Source organism: Oreochromis niloticus, linkage group LG8, assembly GCF_001858045.2.
Source record: "Oreochromis niloticus isolate F11D_XX linkage group LG8, O_niloticus_UMD_NMBU, whole genome shotgun sequence".
Taxonomy (NCBI): domain Eukaryota; kingdom Metazoa; phylum Chordata; class Actinopteri; order Cichliformes; family Cichlidae; genus Oreochromis; species Oreochromis niloticus.
In genome coordinates, this window is record NC_031973.2 from 14,276,134 (window position 1) to 14,293,582 (window position 17,449).

Consider the following 17,449-nt stretch of genomic DNA (forward strand, 5'->3'; position numbering starts at 1 on the left):
TTAGTTATCTGTATTTTTCAACCACCTCAGCATCAGTTCCCCTCACATTGACAGGGGAGAGAGGAGGAACCTTGCTCAGTGATAGAGCCAACAAAAGCTTGTCTTAAGTCTAAAGTGTAGAAGGTGAAGAAGAAGGATCATAAAACAGTTCCCTGTGCTGCCTGGTAGTTTTCTTACCGATTTGTTCAGATGCGGAGGATGCCTTTATCTACCTGTACTGTACTCCAGTGCTTTTAATACCATTACGAAAACTGCAATGGGTCCAGCTCCACCAGATGCAGATGACAGAGGATTAGCATACAGTTTTAATTCGCTATATTTGATAGGTGCTTTTCAATACCTGGCGAGGTATTGAATAAGATTTTCTTTAAACTTTAAGCAGTGACTAAGAGACAGAAAAAATATATAAGAAACAAACTGCATTTGTAATTTAGGGCAACATTAAACAAATGAATATACATACCTGGCATAGATTATTCGATTTATGCTGTATTTTTATGTCTTAATTCACCGGCCAGCACAGAAAAAAGTCTTAATTTACGTTTGTGAATATAAATTTGATCAATATACTTCAGGTAAATGCTGTCACGAACATTTCTGCTCCAGAGCAACTAAAGCCTTTCCCATTTGGGAGAGAAAAAGATAAACTTTCATAAATTAATCTTGCTCTTACTGCATCCTTTATTATCATTGTTAATATTATTATTATTATTATTATTTGCACATAACTAGTCGTTTTACTCCTTGCAGAAAACATGTGTGCCAAGTGTGCAGGATGGAGGGACGCAGTGCTGTGACGCAGTTACGCAGTCGCGAAAAGTCCGTACTTTCTCTTTCTTTCACAAGGAAGAAGGGACAGAAACTCAGAAGGAGACACTTTGGAGAACGAAAATAAGTCAGGTAACTACAGCGAAGTTCGCGTAACACACTACGATTCAGCTTAAGTTCACTCCTATGTATCAATCTCTTTAATCATACTTAAAGAAAATGAAAAGTTTATGTATTTTTAGCTAAGTCGCTTTTTTGCTACATGCTAACCAGACATGAAGCTAACAAGTCAAGTTGAATGCCTCAAAGTGTCAAAGTGTTAATAAAAGCAGTCTAAATTTAGCTAGCTGTCCGTTTTCAAACAGTTGAGGTGGGACTGAACACGGTTAAGGAAGTGAGGCAAACTTGTCTCAAAATAACGCCAACGTCTGGTTAGTTTACACCTAATGTACGGAAAGCAGTAGGTAGGTAGGTTAAGTAAACCATAACGTTATGTTCGATTTGTGTACTAGAAGAAGATGGCTGGATACGCCGGTGAACCCTCTGAACTTGGAGAGGGTGGGGGAGATGGGCCGGTGACAGACGAAACAGACGCCAAGCCTGACCGCAAAGGGAGATTTCTGCTATTTGGGAGGTGACTTCCTTTTTATTGTTTCTAAACATGAAAACCAGTAAACATTCGACTGAAAAAAAGGTCATAAGTTTGGACCCTAAAAATAAACTCAATATAACTCAAATAATTTACGGACTGTAATAATATAGGTTTTAAGCGGTGGGTTTCGCTTTTATTATTATTCCCTCACTCATTTACAAGGTCTGTGTTCATTTACTGTGGTTGTATCAAGATAAGGTACATGTACTGGACTTTGTTAGGTACACCATACTAGTACTGGATTGGACCTTTTCTTTCCCTTCAGAAGTGCTTAAGTTATGGAAAGGTGCTTGAAACATCCCTCAGAGATTTTGGTCCATATTGACATGACAGCATCACACAGCTGTGTAGGAGATTTGTTGGCTGCACATCCATGGTGGGACTCTCACTCTCTGCCGCATCCCAAAGGTGGACTGAGATCTTGGGGATCATCTCAAGTTCAAGAAACCAGTTTGAAATTATCTGGATTTGTGACACAGCACGTAATTGTGCTGCAAGAAGCCGTCAGGAGGTTATTATACTGCAAGCATAAAGGGATGGTTAACATCCCTCAGATAGGCTGTAGTGTTGAAGCAATGTTAAAGCTCGTGAGTCAGTGTGAAGGTGACAGATGCTCTTCTACTTAAATTGATTGTTACGAATGTTATCAGCTTGACGGAGTCTGGCTGACCTCATCTAACCTCACTGGATAGTTTCTCTTTTTTTGGACCTTCCTCTCTAAACCCCAGAGACAGTTGTGTGGCAAGATCTCAGTAGAATAGTAGTTGAAATCGGACTATCCCATCTGCTACCAGTAACCATGCCACATTTAGTCGCTTAAGTCACCTTTCTTCCCCGTTCTGATGCTCAGTTTGAACTTTAGCAGATCATCTTGACCATGTCTGAGTTGCACTGAGTTGCTGCCATGTGATTGGTTAATTAGATGTTTGCAATAACAAGCAATTGAGCGGTGAAGTGAGTGTGTAGTTTTTAAATCATCCTATCATCTGTAGCATAATCTATGTCTGTTTTAATTTGCTTATATTTTTCTGGTGATATTTGTCACCTGTTATGATTTGTTTGTGTTGGATGTGCAAACTTTCTTTTTTATTTCTTGGTTCTTCCACATCTGTTTATGTCCCACAGATCTTACACACACATCATAACACATAAACATAGCAAGCAAGCTAGCACTTTGCATAAAATTCAAATGAAGGTTTTTACAGAAAACAAAACTCTATTTCTGACTGCTTCAGTATTCCTGTAGATACTATTATAATTGGTTTGCAAGTAATTTGTGGCTTGTCTTTTCATTTCATTGGTAGTCTTCTGTTGAAATTTGCTTTATTATTCTCTAATTTAGAAAAGAAATAAAACCCAGAGTCTATTGATTTAAATTACTCAGACATGTATTTGCTCATTTTCTCAAGTAAAACTATTGTGGTGATAAACCACTTCCACATAGGTTTTATGTCCACAACCACACAGTTATTTTTGGACTTCTCACACTGAGAAGAGACCACAGAGACCACACCGCACTCTCAGTAAGATCCTGGATTCAGTATCTGAAGGTGACTGTGGTTTCATAGCTAATCAAAACCTAAAAAAGTAGACTGTAAAAATACCCTTGATTTTACACAGCGACCTGGTTTTGAATAGCCCAATTAAGGCAGTGGGTCACAGAACATGAAATCAATCTTAAGTCTAATTCAGGGACAGGGGTCAGTCCTCAAGTGGCTTCTCAAAATTAGACCACAGCTGTGGCCAAAATCATTCAAAATGTCCATTCATTATATTATAGAGTGCGGGCTTTTTAACAGTATGCAGTTTGTTTTGTAAACTGATCACTGACACAAAGAACTGTTTATTCCAGTCTCACTCACAAGGTGGCACTCTGGACCTTTTTTAATGGAGAAGTATAAAGTACGGCAGCTGTGTTTTCCCTCAGACACTGGTAATCAAGCAAAAAGGCTCTGCGCTCCGTCTTGAATTTAGATTCTTACCCAAAAATACTAAGATAGCAAGCAATAGAAGATGTAAAAAATACTATATTAAGGAATTATTAAGGAAATTCACATTCATTTATTAATTATTTGTGGTGTGACTTGGTGTTCATCAAATGAATATTTTCTTGGAAATCAAAGTTTTTTAGGGTTTTTTGTTTTATTCGTACCACTTTTTATTTATTTACTTATTTATTTAGTTGCCTTTTTGTCACAAGTATAGATAACAAGTATGAAAATCCATACAGGTGGATTCTGTACCTGTCAGCAGAGGAGCTACTTGTTGCCCTGTCTGACCTCAGCAGGGAGAGCGAGGCACAGGGGCCATGTGTGAATAGGCCTTTAGAAAGCACTGGTGTGATGGCGAGGTTGCTGACTCAGGGGCCTCACAGTGCGCCGCCCCTGTCCTCAGCACCTGCTAGCCCAGTCAGGTCTCCATCCAGAACAGAGAGCATGTCAGTATCCTAGCACACAGCCAAAAATTAAGCTTCCAGGTCTGGAGAAACTAGTTTTTTTTTTGTGGGGGAACAAAAGACACAAGACAAAACCAACGCATTTCAGATGCAGAGTGGCGTAGCGCTTAATGACGAACCCAGGTAAGACAGATGCAACGGCCTCCTATTCCTCTCGACTGTCCTCCTGCTGCACCTGCAATGCCCAGGGTCGCAGCTCTTTGCGCAGCCTCGTGCAGTTGTTTGGTACAGTTTGTTGGCACAATTTGGAAGTGGGAGGGGGCTGGAAAAAGTTCTGGATCACATGTTTTTTTTGTTTTTTTTTTCTAATATGGCTGGGTAGCCTGTGAGTGAGCGTGCAAGACTGTTGGTACAAATTGCTGTGCATTGTTCCCGTGCTTGAGTAAGCTGTTGACTAGGCTCTTCTGGAAAAAGCCTGGATTTTGTGAGTCCCTAATGGGTCACTATTGGCTAAGCTATCTGGATGGATCTTGTAAAGAATGGAAATATGACAGGTGTGTGAGAATTACCACTCGTGGAGGATTGCTTCTTGCTCAGTATAGATTGCTGTTTTTATGATTTTTTTTTTCCCCCAATTATCTGCGCTGAGCAAAAATGTTCTAGTTTCTCCTTAAATCTTCCTTTGGATTTCTGCAACCAACTTTGGCCGTGACTTTAATGCCTTATTTGGAAATGTATGTACCTTTTGGTTTCTAAGTAAGTGGTTCAGTGTGTTTTCAGTTTAATGTGTGTTATTTGTTTTGAAAAATTTACTTAAAGATCATTCATTTGTAGTATTTTTTTGTATTTAAATAGACCTCTCACCTGCAGGAATTTTTAACTGAGATAAAATTTGATATTATGTTTCTTTTCTAATTTCATGGCAGTAAATTAATTTGAAGGCTTTTCATAGGTCAGTAAACTTAAAAACTGTTGTAACCACGCAATATAATTTAACTGTCTTTTTTAATTGTCTTTGTATAAAAGCAGGAAGAATAAGGATGGCCAGACGCGGGAGCAGGAATACTCTTCTGAAAGCCATTACAGAATTGTTTCACCAACATTCAAGTATAAGATGAGCCACCGGCGAGTGGGGAAGTGCATCATCATCAATAACAAAAACTTTGATGAAAAGACAGGTATAGCAAACCTTACTCAAACGTATGAACTAAGTTTGGCTCAGGGTTATTGCATATTGAGTTTGTAATGTAAGCGTTCTTTCTTGACAGGGATGAATGTACGCAATGGCACGGATCGAGACGCAGGCGAGCTTTACAAGTGCTTCAAGAACCTGGGCTTTGATGTCATTCTTTACAACGATCAGACATGTGAGAAGATGGAGCGTCTTCTCCGAGAGGGTAAGTCCTGTCATGCAGATACCGAGACTTTTTTTTTTGTTTGTTTGTTTTTTTACATTTTTCTTTTTGTTGTGATGGTGTTTCATATTTAATATTTAGATCAAATGTAAGCACAGATTGTCTTTTGTAAGCCACTGTAGTTGACGAAAGGGTTAGCAGCACAAAGTGTATTATTTCTGATATGCATATAGTTACATACTAGTAATCCGGTGCCTTATAATGTGTAAAACAGGGAGGCCTTTGGTCATATACACCCTCTTTGATCTTTTGTGGGCCCGACCAGTGAAACTTCCTTCTCTGTCATTGTACAGATATTTAACTACACATTTAGTCAATTAGATATTTTAATATTAGAAAAATAAGCACAAGTTCAACATTACGTCTAAGTTTTTCAACATGATAAAGAAATGCTGCTTTGGTGCATGAAGGAAATGTTTCAGTATGAGTCTTTGCACTTAAATTGTAAGAAGCAAATGTGTAAAATGACAGAAATCTATCATTTAATTACTTAGGTGTAATATGAATGGTGATAGAGACCTGTAAAATTGTGAAAATACAGTAAAAAGTACAAAACTTAAGCTCTCCTTCACATTTTTCAAAGCCATCCAGTAGGGTTGTTCAATATAATGATATTGAAGGTATCGTTTCATATTACGGTATCGTTCGTTTTGTGGTGTCGCAAAATAAACTGTTTACGGCAATATTTTTTCATCATTTCGATGGTCACTGTCGTGGCTTTATTAATTTCTTAAAGTCTCTTTCTCTTATATTTAAAATAACCACACTACGGACAGAGAAGCGACTGTTTTTACACATTGTCGTTAGCAACAATGATGGTAAACCCAGCGTGTGGCTCCACCGCCCTTTGTTTATTTTCCACATAAACCTTTCACATTAAAGCTGAAGATCCTGTTGAGTTTTTTCAAAATAATCTGAAATGATGACAAACAGAAGGACCATTCAAAACAAATCAAGGACTTTATTTCTAATTGAGGGGCTACCTCTGTAACATGGACATGGTTTGGTTATGAAAAGTCTGACACAGACCAGAAATCTGTGCTATGCAAATTATACATGAAACCAGTCCCCACCTCAGACTCAAACGCAGCAAACCTCTTCTACCACCTATGCAAGAATCACATTAAAGAGTGTGGAGAGAGTTTAAGAATGAAAAGCAAAAAAGAGCCGTCAGGTTCTCAAAATAAACCTTAGACTTAAAGGTTAGAACAGGCTTTTCCCAGCAGCACGCCGTGTAATAAATACTCACAAAGACAATGGCAGCCATTACAACTAATGTCTAAAAATGTATAGTTTCATGCATTAGTCAAAGCACTCGACTCCAGGAACACGTGACCCAGCTGAAAACACTTCACACAAGTTGAGTTGCCCGAGATTCACAGAATTTACAGAAAATGTAAATATTTTTGTGATATATATCGTTGTTGAGACGATAAATGTCTTATATCGGGGTGTGAGATTTTAGTCATATCACACAGCCCTACCATCCAGTGGCCTGGGTTAAAGTCTTCCTTGGTCCGATTCTGCCTTATTTTAGATATCCCTGTAAAATAACAACATGTGCAAGTTTCAATTAATAATTCTTGTTTCTTAAAAACCACCACTGGTATAAAAGTAACACATCCTACTACTAAATTTAGCCAAATGTGTTTCTAATCAAAGTAACTGGAAGTCCGGTAACCAGGTTTTATGATCATAAGACTATATGAACCTCTCAGGTCAGTGATGCTGATAAATTTCTTCTTATAACAAAGTGCTCACTGGCATATTTCATATTTTGATGGGCTGCATTATAAATCATTCTTTATCAGTTAAATATATAACTTAGCTGAAATCTCAAATTCACGCTAAATAAACTTCAGACGTAACTATTAGGGACTGACTTTAATCATTAATCTAGAGAGGTTTAACAAGGCCTGAGTCGAGCTAGGAGTTCAGTGTTTGTTTGTTTGTGTGTGGTTCAGCCTCGGAAGAAGACCACAGTGACAGCTCGTGTTTCGCCTGCATCCTGCTGAGCCACGGCGAGGAAGGCATGATCTACGGCACAGACGGAGCCATGCCCATCAAAACGATGACCTCGCTGTTCAGGGGGGACAAGTGCAAAAGCTTAGTGGGAAAGCCAAAACTCTTCTTCATCCAGGTGTGCATGATTCATACTTGATTGTGTGACTGAAGTCTTTTATTGTAACAATAGCAGTGTTGGGTTATAGATTTGTGTGATCTTTTATTTGTTACTTTTCACCCAAATGGGCAGTTTGAACAGTTCTTTGCTGTGGAAATAGGTGAATTTGGCTTATCTCAGCTTTTAAAAACAGTTAATTTTGAATTGCTTCACCAGGTCATCGATGAGAAAGCTACTCAGGATCACAATGAAATGTCATTTCATTTACTTCACCAGGCTTGTAGGGGTTCAGAATTTGATGATGGTATACAGACAGATTCAGGTCCACCAAATGATGCCCTGGAGACAGATGCAAATCCAAGACATAAGATCCCGGTGGAGGCTGATTTCCTCTTTGCCTACTCGACTGTGCCGGGTAAATCTGAAATCCCAGTTTAAACAACATGTTTTTCCTTACAGTAAAATACTATTGGTATATATAAGTGGAGAAGCATTTCCTGAAGAGTCTAGTTTGACTGCTTTCTAGTTTCTAGTTTCATTCCTAACTTATGATGATTTTTTTCCAGGATATTACTCATGGAGGAACCCTGGGCGTGGCTCCTGGTTTGTACAGGCGCTCTGCAACGTCCTGAACGAGTTTGGAAAACAGCTGGAGATAATGCAGATCCTGACACGGGTCAATTACATGGTGGCCACCAGCTTTGAGTCCTGGTCTGAAGACCCCCGCTTCAGTGAGAAGAAGCAGATTCCCTGTGTGGTCTCTATGCTGACGAAAGAACTGTATTTCAACTGACTGCCCAGCCACCTGACTGTACTGTAATGATGCCACAGACTGACCGACTGACTAACTAGACTGACTAGACTAGACTGTTTCAGGTACTGATTAAGCGGTCAAAGCATTCAGGGATGATTCAGGCCTGGCAGGACGCTTCACATTTCATGCACATATGACATTTTGCATGTGGACTTGGGGCCGAAAAGCACTACATGAGGAAAAAAAAAACAAAAACAAAAAACATTACAGTGGCACACGGCGTTCATGTGTTGATAGTGAAACTTCTTCCTCTTCTTCAGGTTCTTCCACTTCTTCAGAATAATGGTGTCACATTTGATCTGATCTTTGTCGACAGGCGTTGTGAAATATCCATGTTATTCTACCAGCCCAGAAAATTTGCTGCCAGGTTTTGTGGGTTTATAGAATCGTCTATGCGTCAATCCATTTTCCAGCATTTGCAGTAGATAAGGACTGTACCCTATGAACGCGGGCAAGCAGGGATGGGCAAAAGTTGGCTTTTGGTATTCTGAGACTCTGAGCGGAAAAACATCTTGTCATTTTGATTGATCTAGTATGATTTGAAAAACTCAATTAAGCCCCTTTTAGATTCATTAGGCACTTTATAGAAATCTTCATTAGAAAACTGAAATGAGTGATTACTAGAACTTTGATTGCTGTAGGAGTGTTGAGGGACCTGCCTTCATTACAGACCCTGTGCAATGAATTGCTAAAGAGGAAAAAGCCTTGGAAAATGAATTAGATAATTTTCAGCTACCTGTATTTTAAACTTTCTCCTGTCAATTGTCAGAAAAAATGACAAAAGAAACAACAAACATCCTCTGATCAGAAACACGTCAACCCTCTTGCCAAAGGCTTTGTGTCTTAGCCTTCCTAGCAAGTTTAAGTTGGTAGCAGAAAGCTGGTATCCTCAGGTTCTTTAATGTCCATGAAGTGGGTAAATGTCATGTTAATTTCATATCCGTAGTGGTTAGGAAGATGTGATTGTTTGCTGTGTAGTGATTAGTTCAATGAGGTTTGGGTCAAGTGCATAGGATAGAGTCCGCCCTATTAAAAACAAGGACCATTTTAACACTATTCTCAATGTAATGTTGAAGGCCTCACTTCTTTAAACTCAAATAAGTTCATTTATGCACCATTATGCAGTCCAAAAAACAGTGTAGTGGGTTCCACCAGAGTTAGATATTCTTTTTTAATATTTTTACTAAATAGTGAAATAAATGCTGTATGATTATAACACTAGATAGACAAAAGACTGTCTAAAGCTGTGTTGTAAATTTGTGAAATATCATAGTCTTAACTTGGACTGGGGCCTTAAGCACAAATGCCAAATCATTTTACTGCATACATTTATGTTCTCTAAATATACACTACACAGTAGTAAATGGCTAACTATCAGTCTCATACCAAATCTCTTTTATTTATCTTTTTTTTTTTTTTTTAAACTGTTGCTATGCTTTCTTTATGCAATTAAGACATAATCACCACAAGAGGTCATGACCAAGACACCAAAGATCCTTAAACTTCTCCACTTGGAGTATTAACTCGTCCCAGACCTAAAGTGGGCACTGTACCCTTAAAAAACATGGCCTCTGACTTGGAGGCGCTGATTCTCATTCCCATCACTTCACACTTGACAGGTCGAGTGTGAAGTGATGGGTCGCTCCACGGGTCGCTCTGCGTTCCTGCCCTTAGAGATAGGTGGAGTTGAGGAAGTAGAGCCACTACTTCTTCATATCGCAAGGAACCAGTTGCCCAGGCAAACCCAGGACTCTGAGGAGATTACATCTCTTGGCTGGTTTGGGAACAACTCTGTGTCTCCCAGATGAGTTGGAAGAGGTGGTGGGATGAGGGAAGCCTGGGTTTCTCTGCTTAGACTGCTACCCCTGCAATCTGAACTCTGATAGGCAGCAGAGAATGGCTGGATGGGACAGACAACTTTCTAAATAGTTTCCTTAATTAATTAAATAATATTTGTTACAACTTACACAAAGTTTGTTGTCTGCAAATATGGTGTTTTTGTCCCAAAGTGTCTTAATTACAAAGGCAGCTATTACATTCTGAACATATACACTCCACATGTCCACAATTCACAATCTCACTTTTTCTCCGAGGTTTTTCCATAATTCATATAACTGCATGTCTCAGTACCTTAGGGGGGAAGTTCAGTTGCTTTCATTTCTTTAGCTTTTTATGCTATTTTATTTTTTAATAATTAATATTATTATTTTTTTATCCGAATGGCATTCCCCATCCATGTTCATTGTATCCACAAGTGTTAAATCTTCTCAACACATGGATCTGTGATGAGCGATGTAGTGCCTGACCTCTGCCAAAAGGAGTTTTTGCTCCACTTGTTTTGAAATGGAGTTGAAAAAGGGGGGAAAATGTGTTTGGGGTAAAACTTTATATGCTTTCATGTTTTAAATGCTGTTGTCCTCAGGAATATATTTGAAAAGATTTGGGAAAATGATTGACTGAATTAATGAATTTTTAAAAAAAATTGGGGGCAATACAATATTTAAATAACTTCAAAATAAAGAAATGCTCATGTAAACAGTTTATTGTATTAAACTTACACAGTTTATAATGTAGTGAAGTCTGTATCATTTGTCTTGCACATCTGTAAACAGACCCCACTGAAAACATTGTTTTATGGTAGGACGGTGCTTACATACACACAAACACATTATGAAATCACTGGGTATTTTTAAATGTTTCCATGTGTTTCACTCAGTGCTCAGTTAAAATTTGGGAGTTGTGCTTGTATCGGTAAAAACTTCCAGGATCAGAATGGATATTAAAGGTTTTTAAAACATTTCTCTCATTGTCATCTTAAAAACATTACATTTTTTTTCTCTAAATCGTGTTTGTCAAACCATAAGACCTGCAGACAAGCAGTGGGCTAGCAAAGTGTCAAATCTGGCTCGCTGAATGGCTTTACAAGCTCTGAAAAGTATAGAGGAGGGGCTCATTTTTGGACAATTTTTTGTATTTGCTGCTAGGAAGCAGTGATTTATGTTGTGAGAAAAGTTGTTCACTTTGCTCATTTCAACCAAGCCAAAGATCTGAATCATCTTACTAATAACATCATGCCCATGGCGGCCTATAATGAGATTTTTACCGTAAATCAATCTACGCTGACACGTTTCTTTGAATTATGAAAACAGTTCTTTGTAATAATTGAAAGCGGATATCGTATTTTCTATAAGAAAACTCAGCCTATTTGTTTCTGCTATTTTCAGATTGGTGTGTGTGTTTAGTCCACAAACTAAAATCTGGAATAAACATGAAAATACTGATGGATTAATCATTCAAACATAAAAATAAAATAAAAAATTATTTGGACTGTAAATGCCGTAAAACCATACCTGGACAGAAAAACACAGAATGGAACAGTATCAGTCATGGATTGGCCTCCCCAGAGCCTGGATGTGAAAGTTATTGAAGCAGCGTGGGATCATCTTGACAGAATGGAACAAAAGACAGCCAAGACCCTAAGAAGTGTTTGAATGTCCTTCAGGAAATCTGGATAATTATTCCTGAAGAGTACCTAAAGAAATCATGAGAACATAAGAAAGCTTGCTTTGAGAAAGTTGAGGCTTTATTGAAGAATAAAGGTGTTTCAAATATTTTCTCTCAAGCTTATTAGAATTACACAAACTTTCACTTTTCCTTTGCCTATACTTAATTTTACCATGTACAGGGAGTGCAGAATTATTAGGCAAGTTGTATTTTTGAGGAATAATTTTATTATTGAACAACAACCATGTCCTCAATGAACCCAAAAAACTCATTAATATCAAAGCTGAATGTTTTTGGAAGTAGTTTTTAGTTTGTTTTTAGTTTTAGCTATTTTAGGGGGATATCTGTGTGTGCAGGTGACTATTACTGTGCATAATTATTAGGCAACTTAACAAAAAACAAATATATACCCATTTCAATTATTTATTTTTACCAGTGAAACCAATATAACATCTCCACATTCACAGATATACATTTCTGACATTCAAAAACAAAACAAAAACAAATCAGCGACCAATATAGCCACCTTTCTTTGCAAGGACACTCAAAAGCCTGCCATCCATGGATTCTGTCAGTGTTTTGATCTGTTCACCATCAACATTGCGTGCAGCAGCAACCACAGCCTCCCAGACACTGTTCAGAGAGGTGTACCGTTTTCCCTCCTTGTAAATCTCACATTTGATGATGGACCACAGGTTCTCAATGGGGTTCAGATCAGGTGAACAAGGAGGCCATGTCATTAGTTTTTCTTCTTTTATACCCTTTCTTGCCAGCCACGCTGTGGAGTACTTGGACGCGTGTGATGGAGCATTGTCCTGCATGAAAATCATGTTTTTCTTGAAGGATGCAGACTTCTTCCTGTACCACTGCTTGAAGAAGGTGTCTTCCAGAAACTGGCAGTAGGACTGGGAGTTGAGCTTGACTCCATCCTCAACCCGAAAAGGCCCCACAAGCTCATCTTTGATTATACCAGCCCAAACCAGTACTCCACCTCCACCTTGCTGGCGTCTGAGTCGGACTGGAGCTCTCTGCCCTTTACCAATCCAGCCACGGGCCCATCCATCTGGCCCATCAAGACTCACTCTCATTTCATCAGTCCATAAAACCTTAGAAAAATCAGTCTTGAGATATTTCTTGGCCCAGTCTTGACGTTTCAGCTTGTGTGTCTTGTTCAGTGGTGGTCGTCTTTCAGCCTTTCTTACCTTGGCCACGTCTCTGAGTATTGCACACCTTGTGCTTTTGGGCACTCCAGTGATGTTGCAGCTCTGAAATATGGCCAAACTGGTGGCAAGTGGCATCTTGGCAGCTGCACGCTTGACTTTTCTCAGTTCATGGGCAGTTATTTTGCGCCTTGGTTTTTCCACACGCTTCTTGCGACCCTGTTGACTATTTTGAATGAAACGCTTGATTGTTCGATGATCACGCATCAGAAGCTTTGCAATTTTAAGACTGCTGCATCCCTCTGCAAGATATCTCACTATTTTTGACTTTTCTGAGCCTGTCAAGTCCTTCTTTTGACCCATTTTGCCAAAGGAAAGGAAGTTGCCTAATAATTATGCACACCTGATATAGGGTGTTGATGTCATTAGACCACACCCCTTCTCATTACAGTATCTTAGTGTTCATCTGAACAATAAACTGTACCTGCTACGGAGGCTCAGGTCTTTTGGAGTGAACGGCCCACTCCTAAAGGCCTTCTTTGGCTCTGTGGTGGCCTCAGACATTTTTTACAGTGTGGTTTTCTGGGGCGGCAGCATCTCTGCAGGGGACAGGAAGAGACTGAACAGGCTGATCCGAAGGGCCAGCTCTGTTCTAGGATGCCCTCTGGACCCAGTGGAGGTGGTGAGTGACAGGAGAATGGTGACTAAGCTGTCATCCCTGTTGGACAACTTGTCTCACCCCATGGAGGAGACTGTGACAGCACTGAGCAGCTCCTTCAGTGGCAGGCTGCGGCACCCACGATGTGGGATGGAGAGTTTTCGCAGGTCTTTCCTCCCCACTGCTATCAGACTCTACAACTCACACTCACACTACAACCTGGGTTTGCATCTTATCTGTACTCTAATTTAATAACTATAAAGTACTCTGTTTTGGTAATTATTGTCCATGATGTAAATATGTCAAAATTGTGCGTGTTTCTCTTCTGTGTCCTGTTCTGTTTGTATATGTGGTTTTTGCTGCTGTTACAACCAAATTTCCCCTTGTGACACAATTAAGGATTATTCTATTCTATTCTATTCTATTCTGTTCTATTCTAACATGGTCTCTGCAGAGGACCATACATGTGCAGACAGACACACACACACGTCCCATACATAATTGTAACTGTTTCCCTGTCTCCTTGATGTGCAATGGCACCAAGTGCAATTGTCCCTATGTAACAAAGTATTTTATTCTATTTGTAAAGTATTTTATTCTGTTTGTATAGTACTTAATCTATTGTATATAGTATTCTTTCTATTCCATGTTATTCTGTTTATCTTATTCTATTATATTGTTTCGCTGTTTTTCTCTTTTTTCTCTTAATTTTTTACTGCTCTTGTACTTTCTGCCCAGACCAAAAATTTCCCACGTGTGAGACTAATAAAGTTTATCTTATCTTATTTCTGGGTAAACTCATAGCTTGCAACATCTTTTCAGTGACAGGATCGTGGGATCTGATGAACAACAATAGACTGATGTAAGACTTAGAAGCTGTTTATTGTTGAAGTCATCCATCTCAATCAGGTCTGGATCAGCCAGTTTCAGTGTCTTAGAAATTCCATTTTCACACAAAAGAAAGAGATTAAAGAAGTAATGAAAAGCTAATGAGGTGCTTTAATATCTGTCGATCAAAATTTTAACCAGAAGTTTAATCTAAACACTGGATCTTGTGAGTCAACTAAGAATCAGTTTGTCATTCCACTGCACCAGGAAATGCTCCATTTGTTTTCAGTAAGGGAATACAGGATGTGCAGTAAATAGTGTGGGCCAAGATACCGGTAAACTCTAGAACTTGATTTTCAAGTTATTGTCCCCTTTCGGCATTTCACCAGAAATATGTTTGGTATGTTTCGGCACTCTGTTAAAACATTGTACTGTAAGTACCTGTTGTATCACACGTGGATAATATATACCTCACACAAAGAGTTTTTGATGAGTTGTTACCTCATCAAAGAATGTATGTTAATGATATTTAATGCCAGGGAGAAATATGCATTGAAATTCAATGAGTGAATATTACTTTCCTCAGCAGTGATGTTGACCAGTTTCTAGATCCTCTGTGGCCTCGGGCCATCTACAGTTCACTTTGCATCGTCCTGTTTCTTTTTTATTTGATTGTTTCCTGGTCTAGTCTTTATCTGAAGTTAAAGTGGCCAAGGATTTAACACCTGAGCAGACTACACTTTAAAGAACAAAGGCTTGCGAAGTGTAGTGAAGTGTCTTGGATAGAAGTCAAACTGTAGGCAGAGCTTTGTTTTCAGGCATGCCAGGCACCAAATCTGTCACAGTGATAAATGTTTGTGCAAAAAAAGGAGGCCAGTTCAAAAGTTCATCATATAGTGTAACACATTTGTTACACAAACAGCAAAGAAAAGACACTAGAATAAGGGTTTATTTAGTTGTTTATTTATTTTTGGTGTGAGGAAGAAAAAGACTATTAAAGAAAACAATTGGTAAAATGTTTCGCTTGCAAATATTTTTGTATTAATCAAATACCTAATCTAATATTTTTAAAATTATTTTTAATTCTAGGTTTCTAATCTAAGTGCAACTCTCCATGAATTGCACCATTTGCTTTCCCAGTTGACAGCAGGAGGTTAGCTAGCAGGGGCACCTCGCCCCTGGAAGGGTCTCCCAAGGCAATCTGAGGAGCCAAAAGCAAGAATGATTCATAACACCTCTATAAAGACATAAACAACCCAGAAACCTTGCCCATAATAGGGACGCCAGGTCCCTGCCCTGGAACAATACCTGGAAGAAGTGGCCTTTGGTGAGTCTCTGGTGCCTGCCTGGGCTGACTCTCTTGTAAGCCCATTGCTTGCAGAGTGAACTGTTGAGTTGTTGAGTGCTTTTTAGATGAGATGACACTCAAAGTCAGAGGCCTGGGTAGGCTGATTCCTGACTATTAAAGCTAGCTTTTAATAGTTAGGGGGTTGAGGGTCTGGCTGTTGTATATATTTTCTTTGTTTATTTTTCCTAAAGAAGGAAGATTTGATAGTGCTTTCCAACTTCAAGTAGATGAACCTTCCCAGCCTCCATGAAAAGGTCTGTGGGAGGGAACTTGGAAGTTTGCCCAGCCAGTCTGTATGTGGGTTATGAGTATTAGAGGCTATGAGATCACTGTACAGCCTCTGTGAGAGCATTGCAAGTAATAATCCATGGTGGCTGTCAAACTCCTCCAGAGCCGTCCTTTGTCAAGAATTCTGTTCATAAGTTGTTAGGTTGGTGTTTGGTATTCGGTGGTCCTGCATGATGATACATGCATACATGCATATGAAAGCAGTCCACTAGTGCAGATGAATAGCAACAAATGCAAACAAAAATTATAAACTAATCCCAGATGTAAATCAGTATTTGTATTGTATTCTTTTTACTGAGACACAAACACTTAAAAGTTAAAGAGAACAATAGACATACTGTTATTTCCACCTGCATGGCTGCCAGTTACTGGGCAGCTATGCCTCTCTTTGCCAGTGCAGGTGCTGCTATTGTTTCAAAAGAATTTTCTGAAATACATACAGGCAGAAAACATGAAGAAAATCAAAAGAAAGAGTTCAAGAACTCCAGGTAAAAGAAGTCCAAACATCATGAAATGAATCAAAGTAATTGAAAAGTCTCCTTTAAAAGTGAACGCGTCTTACGTCAGTTGTGCCCTTCCCACCAACTTTGCTAATACAGAAGTACAGTACTTAGAAGTGCTACGTCAACCTCACTAACCAGTGGCCGCACAACCACGAGGGATTTTATTCACCCCCCCACTGATGTAAATGCTTTGTTGTCAAAGAAGGGGAGGCTTGGGTTAATATATGTCACCTACTGCCTCTACTGTACGAGTGATCTTGCCAGCATGTGCCTTACAAACTTTGAACACATGAAGTTTTCTGGCAAAGATGGTCAAACAGACAGCTAAACTGTCAGAATTTCTGAAGAGTTATTCCATGTCCTACTAAACATAAAGCCCCTAGGAGGTCTATTAATACCAGCCTGACACTGGCCTTGATGCATGTGTGAGAGTGCTTGTGACCCACATGCACATTTGAAGTAGTTTGTGAAGTCTTTGAAACATGGATGGCGCTTTGATGCTCATGGACATTTCTATAGAAAGTGCGTAATTATTTATATATCAAGTGCACATGTGAGTGCCTGCTGCCAGAGAAAATTAAATTCATCTTGTTGATGCATGTTTAAAAATTCTTGCCATGACCCAGAACCTTCAACATGCCAGGTATGAATGGCTCAGCAGTGACACTCAGTGCACCAAAAGCAGCTCTCTAGTACTTAAAATGACGTCTGGATTTGGTCATTCTAACGTCATAGCATGTCCATCTGAATCCTGCCATTTCTGAATCAGTCTGTCCCGTCTCTTCTTGGCATATTACTAATCAGACGACATGGAAGAAGTGGCACAGCACCGCGGGGCACAGCTTCCCCTCTGGGGGCTACATCAGCTGTGATCACTGATTCACATACATTGCAAGATAATTTCTGAAATAGATTTCCCAAAGCCACTATTAGCACTTCATTTCATAACATCTGATTTTACCTCCCCTATCCCTAGTGCTGAGACCTTCACTTC

The 17,449-nt window shown here is 39.2% G+C and overlaps 1 protein-coding gene across 6 annotated transcripts; it reads left to right on the plus strand.

The window, feature by feature from the left end:
• The first annotated feature begins 738 nt into the window (after nucleotides 1-738).
• casp7 (caspase 7, apoptosis-related cysteine peptidase) lies at nucleotides 739-10,963 on the plus strand. Of its 6 annotated transcripts, none has more exons than XM_025909712.1 (7): nucleotides 739-900; nucleotides 1,281-1,402; nucleotides 4,842-4,993; nucleotides 5,084-5,212; nucleotides 7,195-7,370; nucleotides 7,569-7,767; nucleotides 7,919-10,963. In XM_025909712.1, the coding sequence occupies exons 2-7, from the start codon at nucleotides 1,287-1,289 to the stop codon at nucleotides 8,143-8,145; spliced, it is 999 nt and encodes a 332-aa protein (XP_025765497.1). In that variant the 5' UTR covers nucleotides 739-900; nucleotides 1,281-1,286; the 3' UTR covers nucleotides 8,146-10,963. The 6 variants fall into 6 exon arrangements, with proteins under 6 accessions (XP_025765497.1, XP_019218109.1, XP_025765499.1 ...); XM_019362564.2 differs by having other exon boundaries at nucleotides 751-900; nucleotides 7,629-7,767; XM_025909714.1 differs by having other exon boundaries at nucleotides 751-900; nucleotides 4,845-4,993.
• The last annotated feature ends 6,486 nt before the right edge of the window (nucleotides 10,964-17,449 follow it).